The sequence below is a fragment of the Herpailurus yagouaroundi genome, unplaced genomic scaffold (genome assembly GCF_014898765.1).
Source record: "Herpailurus yagouaroundi ecotype Mexico unplaced genomic scaffold, PumYag 165, whole genome shotgun sequence".
Classification (NCBI taxonomy): domain Eukaryota; kingdom Metazoa; phylum Chordata; class Mammalia; order Carnivora; family Felidae; genus Herpailurus; species Herpailurus yagouaroundi.
In genome coordinates, this window is record NW_024412406.1 from 17,165,188 (window position 1) to 17,180,918 (window position 15,731).

Below are 15,731 nucleotides of genomic sequence, written 5' to 3' on the forward strand. Positions count from 1 at the left end.
AAAAGGAACTACCAGCCCCTATCTCTGATGAACATAGATACAAATAACCTTAACAAAATATTAACATACGAAATCCAATACACTAAAAAAAAAAATCATTCACCAAGATCACGTGAGCTTTATTCCTGGGATGCAAGGGTGGTTCAACATTCACCAATCAACACAATAATCAACAACAGAAAGGTTAAAACCATTATTATTTCAATACATGCAGAAAAAACATTTGACAAAGTATAACATCCATTCATGCTAAAAACTCTCACCAAAGTAGGTTCAGAGGGAACATACCTCAACATAACGAAGGCCATATGTGAAAAACCCATAGCTAAAGTCATTAACAGGAAAAATTTGAGAGCTTTTCCCCTAATATCAAGACCAAAACATGGATGTCCATTCTCACCACTTTTACTCAACCTAATACTGGAAGTCCTAGCCACAGCAATCAGATAAGTAAAAGAAATCAAAAGCATCCAAATTGGTAAGGAAGTAAAATTATTTGCAGATGACATGATACTCTATATAGAAAACCCTAAAGCCTCCACCAAAAAACTACTAAAACTGATAAATGAATTCTGTAAGGTTGCAGGATTAAAAAAAAAAAAAAAACCAATATACAGAAATATGTTGCATTCCTATACACTAATAATGAAGCAAAAATCAAGAAAACAGTCCCCTTTACAAAAACGACACCAAAAATAACAAAATACCCAGGAATAAACTTAACCAAGGAGGTGAAAGACCTGTACTCTAAAAACTATAAAATACTGATGAAAGAAATTAAGGACAACAAAAAAAAAAAAAAAAGGGAAAATATTCCACGCTCACTGATTGGAAGAATATTGTTAAAATGTCCATACAACCCAAAGCAATCTACAGATTTAATGCAATTTCTATCAAAACAGCAACAGTATTTTTCACAGAAATAGAACAAATAATCCTAAAATTTGCATGGAACCACAAAAGACCCAAAGCAGCCAAAGTAATCTTCAAAAAGAAGAAAACTAGAAATACCACAATCCCAGATTTCAACATATACTACAAAGCTGTAGCATCCAAACAGTATGGTAGTGGTACAAAAATAAACACACCGATCAACAGAACAGAATAGAGCCCAGAAATAAACTCACACATACACAGTCAATTAATCTGCAACAGTAGCAACAAGAATACACAATGGGAAAAAGACAAACTCTTCAACAGATGGTGTTAGGAAAACCGGTCCGTAACCTGTAGAAGAATGAAACTGGATGGTCTTCTTATACCACACGCAAAAATAAACTCAAAATGGATTAAGACCTACATGTGAGACCTGAAACCATAAAACCCCTAGAAGAAAACACAGGCAATAAGCTCACTGACACTGGCATTAGCATCATTTTTCTAGATATGTGTCCTTTAGCAAGGGAAACAAAAGCAAAATTTAACTAATGAAACAACACCAAAATAATGAGCTTCTGCACGGTAAAGGAAACCATCAATGAAACAAAAAGACCACCCACCAAATGGGAGAAGGTAATTGCAAATGATACATCCTAGAAGAGGTTAATATCCAAAATATAAAAAGAACTTCTACCACACCACCAAAAAAGAAAAAAAAAATTTTTCAATTTAAAAATGGGTAAAGGACTAGATACACATTTTTCCAAAGACATACAGATGGCCAACAGACATACAAAAAGATGCTCAGTATCACTAATCATCAGGGAAATGCAAATCAAAACCACGGTGAGATAACACCTTGCACCTATCAGAATGGCTACAATCAAAAATAGAAGAAATAAGCATTGGTGAGACTGGAGAAAAGGGAACCCTCATGTTCTGTTGGTGGAAATGCAAACTGGTACAGCCACTGTGGAAAATAGCATGGAGGTTCCTATATTTCCACTACTGGGTATTTACCCAAAGAAAATGAAAACATTAATTCAAAAGGATATATGCACCCCTGTACTTATTGCAGCATTATTTACAATAACAAGATATGGAAGCAACCCAAGCATCTATCCATAGATGAACAGATAAAGATATATACACACATACAAATATACATACATATATACACACAATGGCGTATAAATGGTGTATGTATCAGCCATAAAAAAGAATGAACTGTCACCATTTGCAACAACATAGATGAATCTAGAGGGTATTATACCAAGTGAAATAAGTCAAAGAAAGACAAATACTATAGGATTTCACTCATGTGGAATTTAAGAAACAAAACAAATAAAGAAGAGAAACAAAAAAACAGGTTCTTTATATAGAGAACTGGTGGTTGCCAGAGGGGAAATGGGTGGGGGTGAAGAACATTAAGAGTACACCTAGAGTGATGAGCACAGAGCGATGTACAGAACTGTTAAATCACTATATTGTACACCAGAAACTAATATAAAACTGTATTTTAATTATAGTAGAATTTTTAAAATGAAGAGAATAAAATACAATAAAACTAAGCCTCTTCCACACATAGCATACAATAAATGTTAGCTATGTAAGTAACAGTCCCTGATAATTAAAGTGTCAATGTTATTTATCATCTCAACCAGATGCCCATACCTTTGCCCAAGATAAACGCTAAACCAGATGAGACACAGGGTACCAGGTAACCCAGGACTGTCTTGGGCATACCAATATATATGGTTACTATGATTTCAGTGCACTATATGATAGACAGATTAATCTATATCCTGTATCTTATTAGTACACTGAACTCACAAAAGAAGGTGGCATATCTGTCCAGATGAGTGCTATGGAAGAGTTTAAAATAGTATCTAGCACAGTCTCAGTATTTACTGAGTGGATCAACCATTATTTCACCAAAACTAGGAAAACTTTAAGAAAGCTTTTTCAAGTACTGTTTTCAAGAACACTCAAAAAAATTTCTAATTTGAAAAGCAAAGATATCAAAATAAACTATTATAATAAATTCACCTCTCAATTAAAAAAAGAAATTTAAGATCCTGATTTACTTAAAAGATACTTTTCATGTAGAATATGAAAACTTGTTTTTATAATATCCTGAAAGTTCCCTGTACTAAAAGTAGTCTCCTTATTTTATGAAGCACAGAAATTATCAAGTAAAACCCTAATAAGAGAAAACAAACTGTGAGATACAAAACACCACAACAGAAAAACTGCATTCAAAATCAATGCAATCTTGTCCAGAGTCAGGCTCTCAGACTCAGAATGACAGGACCCAAACTAAAGTATGAAACAGAAGATTCTCACTCATAAAAGAGTATTTTTTACATTTACACAAGACTAATCTTCAGAGACAATTTTAGTGAAACATCTTGTAAGAAAATTAAGTTTACCTTCATTTCCATGTAAGGTGGATCACTTTCCAATTCTGCTTTGTCTTTGGCCAGTTTGGCTTTTCGCTCTTCAATAAATTCATCCAAATTATCAGCCATTTTGAAGATACTAAAAAAAACAAACTGAAAAAAAACTTAAATGAACACAGCCATACCACAATATTTTTAGGCTAATTAACAACATGGAGGCTTAACCCACATTTAATATTCAATGTCACTTACCAAATTCAGTAATTCAAATAAGCTTGACCAAAACATGTCTGCCTGCTTCTCTCCCAAACCCACCCCAAAAACCAATGACATATATCAGAAAATTCTGAATACACACAACCACCATCATTTCTCTCTCACACACACATACACTGATCCAGGAGTCAAAGCACCTTTTTTTAGCTTTTTTAAAACTATTCACAGGTAATTTCAAGTTAAGAAAAAACTTACAAATAAGAACAGCACAAAGAACACCCATCCTTTTTTTTTTATTTTTTAATTTACATCCAAATTCATTAGCATATGGTATAATCATGATTTCAGGAATAGATTCCAGTGATCCATCCCCTAAGTATAACACCCAGTGTTCATCACAACAAATGACTTCCTTAATGCCCCTTACCCATTTAACCAATCCCCCCGCCACAACCCTCCAGCAACCCTGTTTGTTCTCTGTATTCAAGAGTCTCTTAAGTTGTGTTCCTTTCCTTGTTTTTATATTATTTTTGCTTCCCTTCCCTTATGTTTATGTTTTGTATCAAAGTCCTCATATGAGTGAAGTCATGATACTTGTCTTTCTCCAATTTCACTTAGCATAATACCCACTAGTTCCATCCACAGAGTTGCAAAAGGCAAGATTTCATTCTTTTTGATTGCCACATAATACTCCATTGTATATATACACCACTTCCTCTTTATCCATTCATCCGTCAACGGACATTTGGGCTCTTTCCATACTTTGCTATTGTCAACAGCTCTGCTATAAACATTGGGACACATGTACCCCTTCAAAACAGCATACCTGTATCCCTTGGATAAATACCTAGTAGCGCAATTGCTAGGTCATAGGGTAGTTCTAGTTTTAATTTTTTGAGGAACCTCCATACATTTTCCAGAGTGGCTCACCAGTTTGCATTCCCACCAACAATGCAAAAGAGATCCTCTTTCTCCACATCCTCTCCAAGATCTGCTGTTGCCTGAGTTGTTAATGTTAGCCATTCTGACAGGCCTGAGGTGGTATCTCATTGTGGTTTTGATTTGTATTTCCCTGACGATGAGTGATGTTGAGCATTTTTTCATGTGTCAGTTGGCCATCTGGATGTCTTCTTTGGAGAAGTGTCTATTTATGTCTTTTGCCTATTTCTTCACTGGATTATTTGTTTTTTGGGTGTTGAGTTTGAGAAGTTCTTCATAGATTTTGGATACTAACCCTTTACCTGACATGTCACTTGCAAATATCTTCTCCCATCCTATCAGTTGCCTTTTTGTTTTGCTGATTGTTTCCTGCACTGTGCAGAAGCTTTTTATTTTGATGAGGTCCCAATAGTTCATTTTTGCTTGCTTCCCTTGCATCCGGAAACATGTAAAGTAAGAAGTTGCTGCAACCAAGGTCAAAGAGGTTTTTGCCTGCTTTCTCCTTGAAGATTTTGATGGCTTCCTGTCTTAAGTTTAGGTCTTTCGTTCATTTTAAGTTTATTTTTGTGTATGGTGTAAGAAAGCGGACCAGGTTCACTCTTCTGCATGTTTTCCCAGCACCATTTGAAGAGACTGTCTTTATTCCATTGGATATTCTTTCCTGCTTTGTCAAAGATTAGTTGGCCACACGTCTGGAGGTCTATTTCTGGGTTCTTTATTCTGTTCCATTGAACTAAGTGTTTGTTTTTGTGCCAGTACCCACTGTCTTGATTACAGCTTTGTAATACAGCTTGAAGTCTGGGATTGTGATGCATCCAGCTTTGATCTTTTTCAGGATTGATTTGGCTATTCGGTATCTTTTCTGGTTCCATATATTTTAGGATTGTTTGTTCTAGCTCTGTGAAGAAGGATGGTGTTATTTTGATAGGTACTGCAGTGAATATGTAGATTGCTTGGGTAGTAGCAACATTTTAACAATATTTGTTCTTCTTATCCAAGAGCATAGAATATTTTTCCACTTTTTTGTGTCTTCTTCAATTTCTTTCATAACCTTTCTATAGTTTTCAGTGTATCAACTTTTCACCTCTTCGGTTAGATTTATTCCTATATATTTTATGGGTTTTGGTGCAATTGTAAGGGAGATCATTCCTTGATTTCTCTCTATTGCATCATTATTGGTGTATAGGAATACAACGAATTTCTGTGCGTTGATTTTATATCCTGCAACTTTTTTGAATTCATGGATCGCTTCTAGCAGTTTTTTGGTGGAATCTTTTGGGCTTTCCATATATAGTATCATGTCAACTGCGAATAGTGAAAGTTTGACCTCCTCCTGGCTGATTTGGATGCCTCTTATTTCTTTGTATTGTCTGATTGCTGAGACTAAGACTTCCAATACTATGTTGAATAACAGTGGTGAGAGTGGACATCCCTGTCGTGTTCCTGACCTTAGGGGAAAGCTGTTTTTGCCCATCGAATGATATTAGCAGTGGGTCTTTCATATATGGCTTTTACGATCTTGAGATATGATCCTTCTATCCCTACTTTCCTGAGGTTTTTTTATCAAGCAAGGATGCTGTATTTTGTCAAATGCTTTCTCTGCATCTACTGAGAGGATCACGTGGTTCTTATCCTTTCTTTTATTGATGTGATGTATCATATTGATTGTTTTGTGAATATAGAACCAGCCCTGTATCCAAGGTATAAATCCCACTTGGTCATGATGAATAACTTTTAACATATTGTTGGATCCAGCTGGCTAGTATCTTGCTGACGATCTTTGCATCCATGTTCATCAAGGAAGTTGGTCTGTAGTTCTCCTTTTTAGTGGGGTCTTTGTCTGGTTTTGGAATCAAGGTAATGCTGGCCTTGTAGAATGAGTTTGAAAGTTTTCCTTCCATACCTATTTTCTGGAACACATTCAAAAGAATAGGTGTTAACTCTTCTTCAAATGTTAAATGTTTAAATCTTTCCCTGGAAAGCCATCCAGCTCTGGACTCTTGTTTTTTGGGAGATTTTTGATTACTAATTCGATGTCTTTACCAGTTATAGGTCTGTTCAAATTGTCTATTTCTTCTTGGTTCAATTTTGGTACTTTATATGTTTCTAGGAATTTGTCCATTTCTCCAGACTGCCCAATTTATTGGTGTATAAGTGCACATAATATTCTCTTATTATTGTTCGTAGTTCTACAGTGTTGGTTGTGATCTCTCCTTTCTTTCATGGTTTTATTTATTTGAGTTCTTTCCTTTTTCTTTTTGATCAAACTGGCTAGGGGTTTGTCAATTTTGTTAATTATTTCAAAGAACGAGCTCCTGGTTTCAATGATCTGTTCTACTAGGGCTTTTTGGTTTTGATAGCATTGATTTCTGCTCTAATCTTTATTATTTCCTGTCTTCTACTGGTTTGGGGTTTTATTTGCTGTTTTTTCCAGCTCTTTAAAGTGTAAGATTAGGTTGTGTATCTGAAACCTTTCTTCCTTCTTTAGGAAGGCCTCGATTGCTATATACTTCCCTCTTATGACTGCCTTTGCTGGATCCCAGAGATTTTGGGCTGTGGTGTTATCATTTTCATTGGCTGCCATGTACCTTTTAATTTCCTCTTTATCTTCTTGATTAGCCCATTCATTCTTTAGTAGGATGTTCTCTAGTCTCCAAGTATTCAGTCCTTCCAATTTTTTTCTTGTGGTTGATTTCGAGTTACATAGTATTGTGGTCTAAAAATATGCATGGTATGATCTTGATCTTTTTGTACTTACTTAGGGCTGATTTGTGTCCCAGTATGTGATCTATTCTTGAGATGTTCCATGTGCACTCGAGAACAACGTGTATTCTGCTGCTTTAGGATGAAAAGTTCTCAATGTATCTGTTAAGTCCATCTTGTCCAGTGTGTCATTCAAAGCCATTGTTTCCTTGTTGATTTTCTACTTACATGATCTGTCTGTTGCTGTAAATGGGATATTGAAGTCCCCTACTATTATGGTATTATTATCAATGAGTTTCTGTATGTTTGTGATTGATTTATATATTTAGGTGCTACTACATTTAGAGCATAAATATTTACAACTGTTAGATGTTCTTGGTGAACAGACCCCTTAATTATGATATAATGCCCTTCTTCATCTCTTGTTAGTCTTTATTTTAAAATCTAGATTGTCTAGGGGCGCCTGGGTGGCGCAGTCGGTTAAGCGTCCGACTTCAGCCAGGTCACGATCTCGCGGTCCGTGAGTTCGAGCCCCACGTCGGGCTCTGGGCTGATGGCTCAGAGCCTGGAGCCTGTTTCTGATTCTGTGTCTCCCTCTCTCTCTGCCCCTCCCCCGTTCATGCTCTATCTCTCTCTGTCCCAAAAATAAATAAACGTTGAAAAAAAAAATTAAAAAAAAAAAAAAAAGGGAAGGATCATTTGATTAAAAAAAAAAAAAAAATCTAGATTGTCTGATAGAAGTATGGCTACTCTGGCTTTCTTTTGGCAGCCATCAGCATGATAGATGTTTCTCCATCCCTGTTCTTTCACCCTGCAGGTGTCTTTAAATCTAAAATGGGTCTCTTGTGAGCAGCATATACATGAATCTTGTTTTCTTATCTGCTACCCTATATCTTTTGATTGGAGCACTTAGTCCAGACATTTAGAGTACTGAAAGATGTGAATTTATTGCCATTATGTTGCCTGTAGAGTTGGGAGTTTCTGGTGGTGTTCTCCAGTCCTTTCTAGTCTTTGTTGCGTTTGGTCTATTTTGTTATTTTTCAACTTTTCTCCCTTCAGAGAGCCCCCCTTAAAATTTCTTGCAGGGCTGGTATAGTTGTCACGAACTCCTTTAGTTTTTGTTTGGGAATCTTTTTCTATTTTGAATGACAGCCTTGCTGGATAAAGAATTCTTGGCTGCACAGTTTTTCCAATTCTGCACATTGAATATATCCTGCCACTCCATTCTGGCCTAACACGTTTCTGTGGATAAGTCTGCTGTGAACCTAATTGTCTTCCCTTGTAGGTTAAGGACTTTTTTTCCCTTGCTGTTTTCATGATTCTTTCCTTGCTTGAGTATTTTGTGAATTTGACCATGATGCCTTGTTGATGGTCGGTTTTTGTTGAATCTTATGAGAGTTCTCTGTGCTTCCTGGATTTTGATATCTGTCTTTCCCCATAGTAGTTAAGTTTTCTACAATGACTTGCTCACATAACCCTTCTACCCCTTTTTCTCTCTCTTCATCTTCTGGGACCCCTATGATTCGAATGTTATTCCTTTTTAATGAGTCACTGAGTTATCTAATTCTTATATTGTGCTCTTTTGCCTTAGTTTCCCTCTTTTTTTTTCCACTTCATTATTCTCCGTATTTGTTCTCTGTACCACTGATTAGTTGCTCTGCTTCATCCATCATTGCTGTCATGGCATCCATTTGAGATTGTATCTCAGTTATAGCATTTTAAATTTCATCCTGACTAGATTTTACTTCTTTTATCTCCGCAGAAAGGGATTCTATGCTTTTTTCAACCCCAGCTAGTATTCTTATTATGAGATTCTAAATTATGGTTCAGACATCTTGCTTGTACCTGTGTTAAGTTTCTGGCTGTCATTTCTTCCTGCTCTTTCTTTTGGGGTGAGTTCCTTCATCATCATTTTGAAGGAAGAAAAGGAATTAATAAAGTAAAAAGTAGTACATAATGTGAACTTCATTCTATTATTTACTTCCAAAAAGAACATTGATTACAAAATACGGTTTTAGCAAAATACATTCCAAACCAACAAAAGTTTATATAGTTAAGCCATTTTTAATTTGCTAATTGTGACAAAAGTTTTTTTGTAGTAAAAATTTAAAACAGCTCAACAGCAAACAGTAATTTTCATGTTTAAGAAAAGATCACTTCTGGGGTGCCTGGGTGACTCAGTCGGTTATGAATCCAACTTCAGGGGCACCCGGGTGGCTCAGTTGGTTGGGCATCCAACTTCGGCTGAGGTCATGATCTCATGGCTCATGAGTTCAAGCCCCACATCAGACTCTGTGCTGAAAGCTCGGAGGCTGGAGCCTGCTTCATGTTCTAGGTCTCCCTCTCTCTCTGCCCTTCCCCCGCTCATGCTGTCTCTGTCTCTCAAAAATAAACATTAAAAAATTAAAAAATAAAAAGAATCCGACCAGCTCAGGTCATGATCTCATAGTTCATGGGTTTAAGCTCCACATCAGGCTCTCTGCTGACAGCACAGGGCCTGCTTTGGATTCTCTCTCCCTCTCTTCCCCTCCCCCACTCATATTCTCTCTCTCTCTCTCTCTCTCTCTCCCTCCCTCTCTCCCTCAAAAAAAAAAAAAAAACATTAAAAACAAAAAGCACTTCTTAAAATCCCCTAATTTCCCTAAATATTTTATGTCTAATAGAAATAAAAGATGATGGGATAATATTTACTTTGAAGCAGAATTTTATACAAAATTTAAGCAGAAATGTCATTATCCAAAAAAACACAAAGGTAACCTGAGTAATCTAAGGTCTCCACATAATACTATTAACAATTATCACTCTTGAGTACATAAATTTCCCTTTAGTATAATATTTTACCATCCATTACAAATTCTAGAATTGATTTTATGTAACCATAGTAATATTTTTTTTTAATTTTTTTTTTTCAACGTTTATTTATTTTTGGACAGAGAGAGACAGAGCATGAAGAGGGGAGGGGCAGAGAGAGAGGGAGACACAGAATCGGAAACAGGCTCCAGGCTCCGAGCCATCAGCCCAGAGCCTGACGCGGGGCTCGAACTCACGGACCGCGAGATCGTGACCTGGCTGAAGTCGGACGCTCAACCGACTGCGCCACCCAGGCGCCCCCATAGTAATATTTTTTAACAATGGTTGTGTGTATAACACATGACATAACTAAAGCACCAGATTTATTACATGTTTAATCATTTATTTTGTTCCACTATCTGATTAAAATACAGTATCTTTAAATTAAATTGAAAAGCCAAGGCAAGCTTTCTCCTGCAAATGCCCTCCAAATACCACCAGGAACATTTCTGTGGTTAAACTCGTTGGGTTTATTATTACTCATTGCATCAAGGGATGCATCCTAGATATCCACCATGAGGAACTCTGGAGTATCTAAGTATAAAGATGTTAGAAGAGACTAACAGGATTTGCAACTCTTAGGTGATTTGTGAGCAGAGCTTTGCTCAGGAATGAAGCCTGTCAGAAAGTGAGGGTAATTCTATGATTGGACATCTTAGCAAATCTTATCTAAAGCTGTAACTGGTTAAGAGCCAGCAGTCACTTATCAGCTGGGAGAGGGGATGCTTGGTCTTTTGTGGCTTGGACAACATTCATGTTTTATCTGTATTTGGACAGGATTACAGAGTGGTATTTTTTTTTCTCTTGATCTATCACAGACACAGAACAGCTTTGTCAAATGTTGATGTTCTGTGCAATTGTTTCTCTTCAATGGAAGAACACTAAGCCTAAGCAGTAGTGCCAGGCCAGTTCCTAGCAACACCAAGGCCTTGGTGATAGACAGTACAGCCCAGCTTCCAGCTATCATGGCCCATCTTTTCTTTTTCACTCCTTCAACATGACAACTTACATAAACATATTTCAACTACAAAATTACTCAAGAATTATAGTGAATCACATAGACTGAGTTGATGGGCACAGCCTAAGTACAAAATAGATTATTTATCATTTAAAAATTAAATTACACAGGTACCTGGGTAGCTCATTCGATTTAAGCATATGACTCTTGGTTTCAGCTCATGATCTCACAGTTTGTGGGATCAAGCCCCAAGTCTGTCTCTGCACTGACTTGGGATTCTCTCCCTCCTCTCTCTCTTCCCCTACAGCACTTGAGCACAATGCTCTCTCTCAAAATAAATAAATCAACATTTAAAAAATAATAAAAATAAAGATTAACTTATAAGAAAAATCAGCTGAAAGAAGAAATCTTAAGGGGATTTTTATCTTCCTTCACCCTACAATGTAAAATCACTCACAACTTTTAAGATATTACCAAGTTGTTTCCCCCCACCCCAGTAGCTACATACATAGTATGTAGATGATAAACAGTTTTTAAGAAAACAGTTTAACTGAAAGACCTGGATTTGAAACCCAATTCCCTCACCAATTAACTCTATCTGATCAACTCAATATGTTCCTTATCCTCCCTTCTGCTTTCCTCATCTGTAGGGTAGACATATCTACTCCAGAACTGTTATGAAGAAAAAACAAAATTATGCATATAAAATGTGTGGCCACACCTGGCACTGAAAAAAATCAATAGATCATAGCTGTTTTATTGTTATTATATTTTCATAGTTTTGACATACATCAGTAATCATCTTTTTAAAGAAAGTCTCCAAAGTACACTGGATTTTAAATCACCAGTAACTGGGGGCGCCTGGGTGGCGCAGTCGGTTAAGCGTCCGACTTCAGCCAGGTCACGATCTCGCGGTCCGTGAGTTCGAGCCCCGCGTCGGGCTCTGGGCTGATGGCTCAGAGCCTGGAGCCTGCTTCCGATTCTGTGTCTCCCTCTCTCTCTGCCCCTCCCCCATTCATGCTCTGTCTCTCTCTGTCCCAAAAATAAATAAACGTTGGAAAAAAAAAAAAAGAATAAATCACCAGTAACTGATACTTGATTATCATAATCCAAATCAACATTTCTAAACCTTTTTTTAAATTTTTTTTAAATGTTTATTTTTGAGAGAGAGCAAGCTACTACTGCTGTCTCTGCACTGACAGAAGAGAGCCTGATGTGGGGCTCGAACTCACAAACTGTGAGATCATGACCTGAACTGAAGCCAGATGCTTAACCAACTGAGCCACCCAGGCACCCCAACATATTTAAACCTTAAACTTAGACCCTCTACACTTATCATATAGATAGAAATATAAGACTAGAACATGCACTCATTGTGCTAAGCCTTGGTGAATCTAAAAAACACAGAGGACCCAGAACTGAGTATACCCAATTCTTTCTCCCAATTTCTTCAATCACAAAGAGAGCAGCAAATGTTCACATCCTTTTCCCTCTTGAGTGAAGTGTAAATTTCCTCCCCACTATGGAAGCATAAGGAACAGAAAATAACCTCCCTCCTATAGAAGGACATTATTCTAGATGCTAGAGGAATGGAAAGTGTAAGATACAGACCCTCCCCTCAAATCTGAACAAGAAAATGCCCCCTGCCACATGGCTCCATCTGGCCAGACTGATGGGAGATACCCATAAGAGAGTCAGCAGCAATATGAAGAAAACAATTTGAGTATGTCTGGAATTCAGAATAGAGTTCAAGATGGGGGCAGGGAGGACTTGGCAGGTCTTAAAATGATCATTAAAGCTATAGGATCATTAAAGCCATTTCAAAACGGCTGCTTTGAAAAAGAGACCCTAGAGAAGAACAGGGCTGAGGACAAAAGAGCAGAGATTGATAACATATGTGTGTCCTTTCACAGGGAGGAGCCTGTGAAAGAGTTTTAGAAGAAAGACGAGGGATGAGGTGAACCAGGACAATGTTTCTCATTTCCCATCCATTCAGAGATTTCCCCACCACATGAAAGGTGCTTAATCTTTTTCTCCTGGCAGATGACATCCACATGAGCAACTTGCTTCCATGGGCACACACAAATTTTGACAAATCCCCCTAAAAGTTGCTAACAAGTAACTTGTGGGAGAAAGGAAGGTTGAGGGTTAGGATACAGATAAAGTAAATATATAAGCACACTATTAAGTCCTTTAGCAACTTACATCATTAATGGTGACTAAGGACCGCAGCATAAGTTAGATGGTCTTTGGGTTATACAAAATTTCCAGAATACTTGCTCAAAAACCTGTCTCCCACTCAATATAGAATGGGAATGCAAGTGAGAATGTTAGAAGAATAATCTGCAATCTGCTCACAGTTTGTAATAAATAAATCACATTTATCTGAAAACTGCATTTGAGAAAAATTGTATTAAACCATCCCGTTCCAATTTATCCTATTTAAAACCACCTGCTCCCTTTCAGAAGGTCAACCGTACTGAAGGAGACCTAAAATTTCATACCTGGGGAGCACTTCAGCAGCTATTTAACCACCACACAGTGTCCTCCTAGTGAGAAGAAACATGCAGAAAAGAAAGCACCATCTTAAGGATTTCTGTGAGATTCATTCTTGCTTGTCAACATGACATGCCATTCTTTCATATAAAACAGAACCTCTCTGAGGATAAAATTGGCTTTTTACAAACCCAAATTGGTTGCTGTTAGGTTCTAGTATTTTCTGAGGTGTTTGGAAACTGCTGGTTTGCTTCCCGGTAAACTTCTTAATCCTATAATCTTGAGAGTCAACCTCTCTCAAGAAGTAAGTCTCAATGCTAACATTTACTGAAAGCTGGATCAAAAGCCCAGATAACAATCCTAAAACGAAGGCAATTAGAAGAGACACAAGCTCACGGAGGCAGAGGAAAACAGGAAAATAACAAGACCGACTTCACAGGGCTGTGATTAAATAAATTTTACTTGGAAAACAAAACACTGAGAACCGCGCCAAGAACATAAGCACTCAATAAACGTTAACCATCAACCAGCACCAAGTAAAGGAAAGGTGCTCCGGGAAGCTTAGCCCAGCAGCGGAGAGCCGGCTGCTGGGAAGACACGCGGGAGATGTGGGTGGCGGCCACATCAGAAAGCGTCAACGCGTCGTCAAGCAACCGGGTCTCCACAGCACCCACGGCGGCGGCAGTTGAGGGGCCCCCAGAGTCCAGACCGCGTAACCAAGACACCGCGCCCGACCCTCACCCACAGGGAACCCGTGTCCCCAGGAACCAAGCACCGCCCCCAGCCTACCGCTGTGAGACCGAGACCAGGATCTCGTACCTCCGCTACCGTCTCCAGCCCTGAAGCCGCGAGACCCCGACCTCTACCCAGTAACTCAGGCCCCGCCCCTAGCCCAGCGGCCGCGAGACCTCACCCAGCAAAGAACCCCGCACTCCCAAACGCAGCAACTCCAGCTCCGCGGCCAGCGTGGCCGCCGCGAGACCTCCACCGCCCCCCCCGGTAGAGCCCCTGCCCCCGCCCAGGGACACCACTTCCCCCATCCCCCGACCACACCCTGCCAGGCCCGCTCTCCACCCACGGCTGACTAACGCTTACTCAGGAGAGCGGGCTCGCGTCCGGGAAGACGCACAGCGCCCTAGAGAGGCTCTTTGCGGGCCAAAGAGGTGGCGGCACAAGCCGGGCACGGGAACACTGCGACTAGCCGCCCGGCCCCGGCTCCGCCTCTTAAGCCGAGCCCGCCCCCCGTCCTTCCCCAACGGCCAAACGCGGCCCCGCCCCACTTCGGCCGCGGGGGTAAGGTCGCGCGGTCGGGGCGCCCCCTATCGTACCGGAGGCCACACAGCCTCCCTATCGCCAGCAGGACTTGCCTGCAAGCATGTTTGGGTTCTCCGCCACCTAGTTCTCCTGGTCTGACTGGGAGCTGTTAAACCGTGGAAAATTCTTCCCAAGCTAAATTGATTCCAGCCCCTCCAAATCTTCCAAGCCCCAGCCGGCATGAAAAGAAAAAAGAGCAGGGGTGGCAATGAGAGAAAAAAGTGTTGGCATACCTCTCCACATTTCTCTTCTAGGGGTCTGGTGAACGTTTAGTCCTTATTACTATTTTCAACATATTCAATTCACGCAATACTGAGTGGTCATGTGCCATCATTAGAAAAGAAATCTCTAGGGGCGCCTGGGTGGCTTAGTCGGTTTCGTGTCCGACTTAGGCTCAGGTCATGATCTCGCAGTCCGTGATTTTGAGCCCCGCGTGGGGCTCTGTGCTGACAGCTCAGAGCCTGGAGCCTGTTTCAGATTCTGTGTCTCCCTCTCTCTCTGACCCTCCCCTGTTCGTGCTGTGTCTCTCTCTGTCTCAAAAATAAACGTTAAAAAAATTAAAAAAAAAAAAAAAAAAAAGAAATCTCTAGCATCCCAGGAGAGTGGAACTAGGAATCCTTTTTCCTAAATTACTTTGTAACAGGGTTTTAAAAACAAAATTTCTTCAAATGGAAGTTAATGTCAAAACTACAGGCAGGGGTCTGGATTTGGTCTTTAATGTTTTTAACTATTTGCCACAAACTGTACTAGGATTGGTGGACACAACTGATAAGAGTGTCCTGAACTCTAAAGCGTACAGTGAAAAGAAAAAATTCCAAATAAATACATTACTACAATGCAATGTAACAGTTATGCAAGCACCTACAGTACATTTAGAGAACCTTGAATCATCAGATTTCATGGTAGAGATCTCTGAGCTCTGTTTTTGAAGATTAATTTGGGCCCCCAGACAAAAAAAAAAATAAAGGGGGGGG

The 15,731-nt window shown here is 39.1% G+C and overlaps 1 protein-coding gene across 12 annotated transcripts in view; it reads right to left on the reverse strand.

The window, feature by feature from the left end:
- CSPP1 (centrosome and spindle pole associated protein 1) overlaps positions 1-14,693 on the reverse strand; it is a 158,113-nt gene extending 143,420 nt beyond the window's left edge. For 5 of the 12 annotated variants that reach the window (XM_040487660.1, XM_040487656.1, XM_040487657.1 and 2 more), the window contains exons 1-2: positions 14,539-14,688; positions 3,312-3,434 (exon numbers count right to left, since the gene is read on the reverse strand). In XM_040487660.1, coding sequence (XP_040343594.1) covers positions 3,312-3,410 — 99 coding nt within the window. In that variant the 5' untranslated portion in view covers positions 3,411-3,434; positions 14,539-14,688. Of the gene's footprint in view, positions 1-3,311; positions 3,435-14,356; positions 14,408-14,538 lie in introns of those variants that run through there. The other 7 variants (XR_005794191.1, XM_040487663.1, XM_040487661.1 and 4 more) reach the window with 5 other exon arrangements.
- Positions 14,694-15,731: the final 1,038 nt, after the last annotated feature.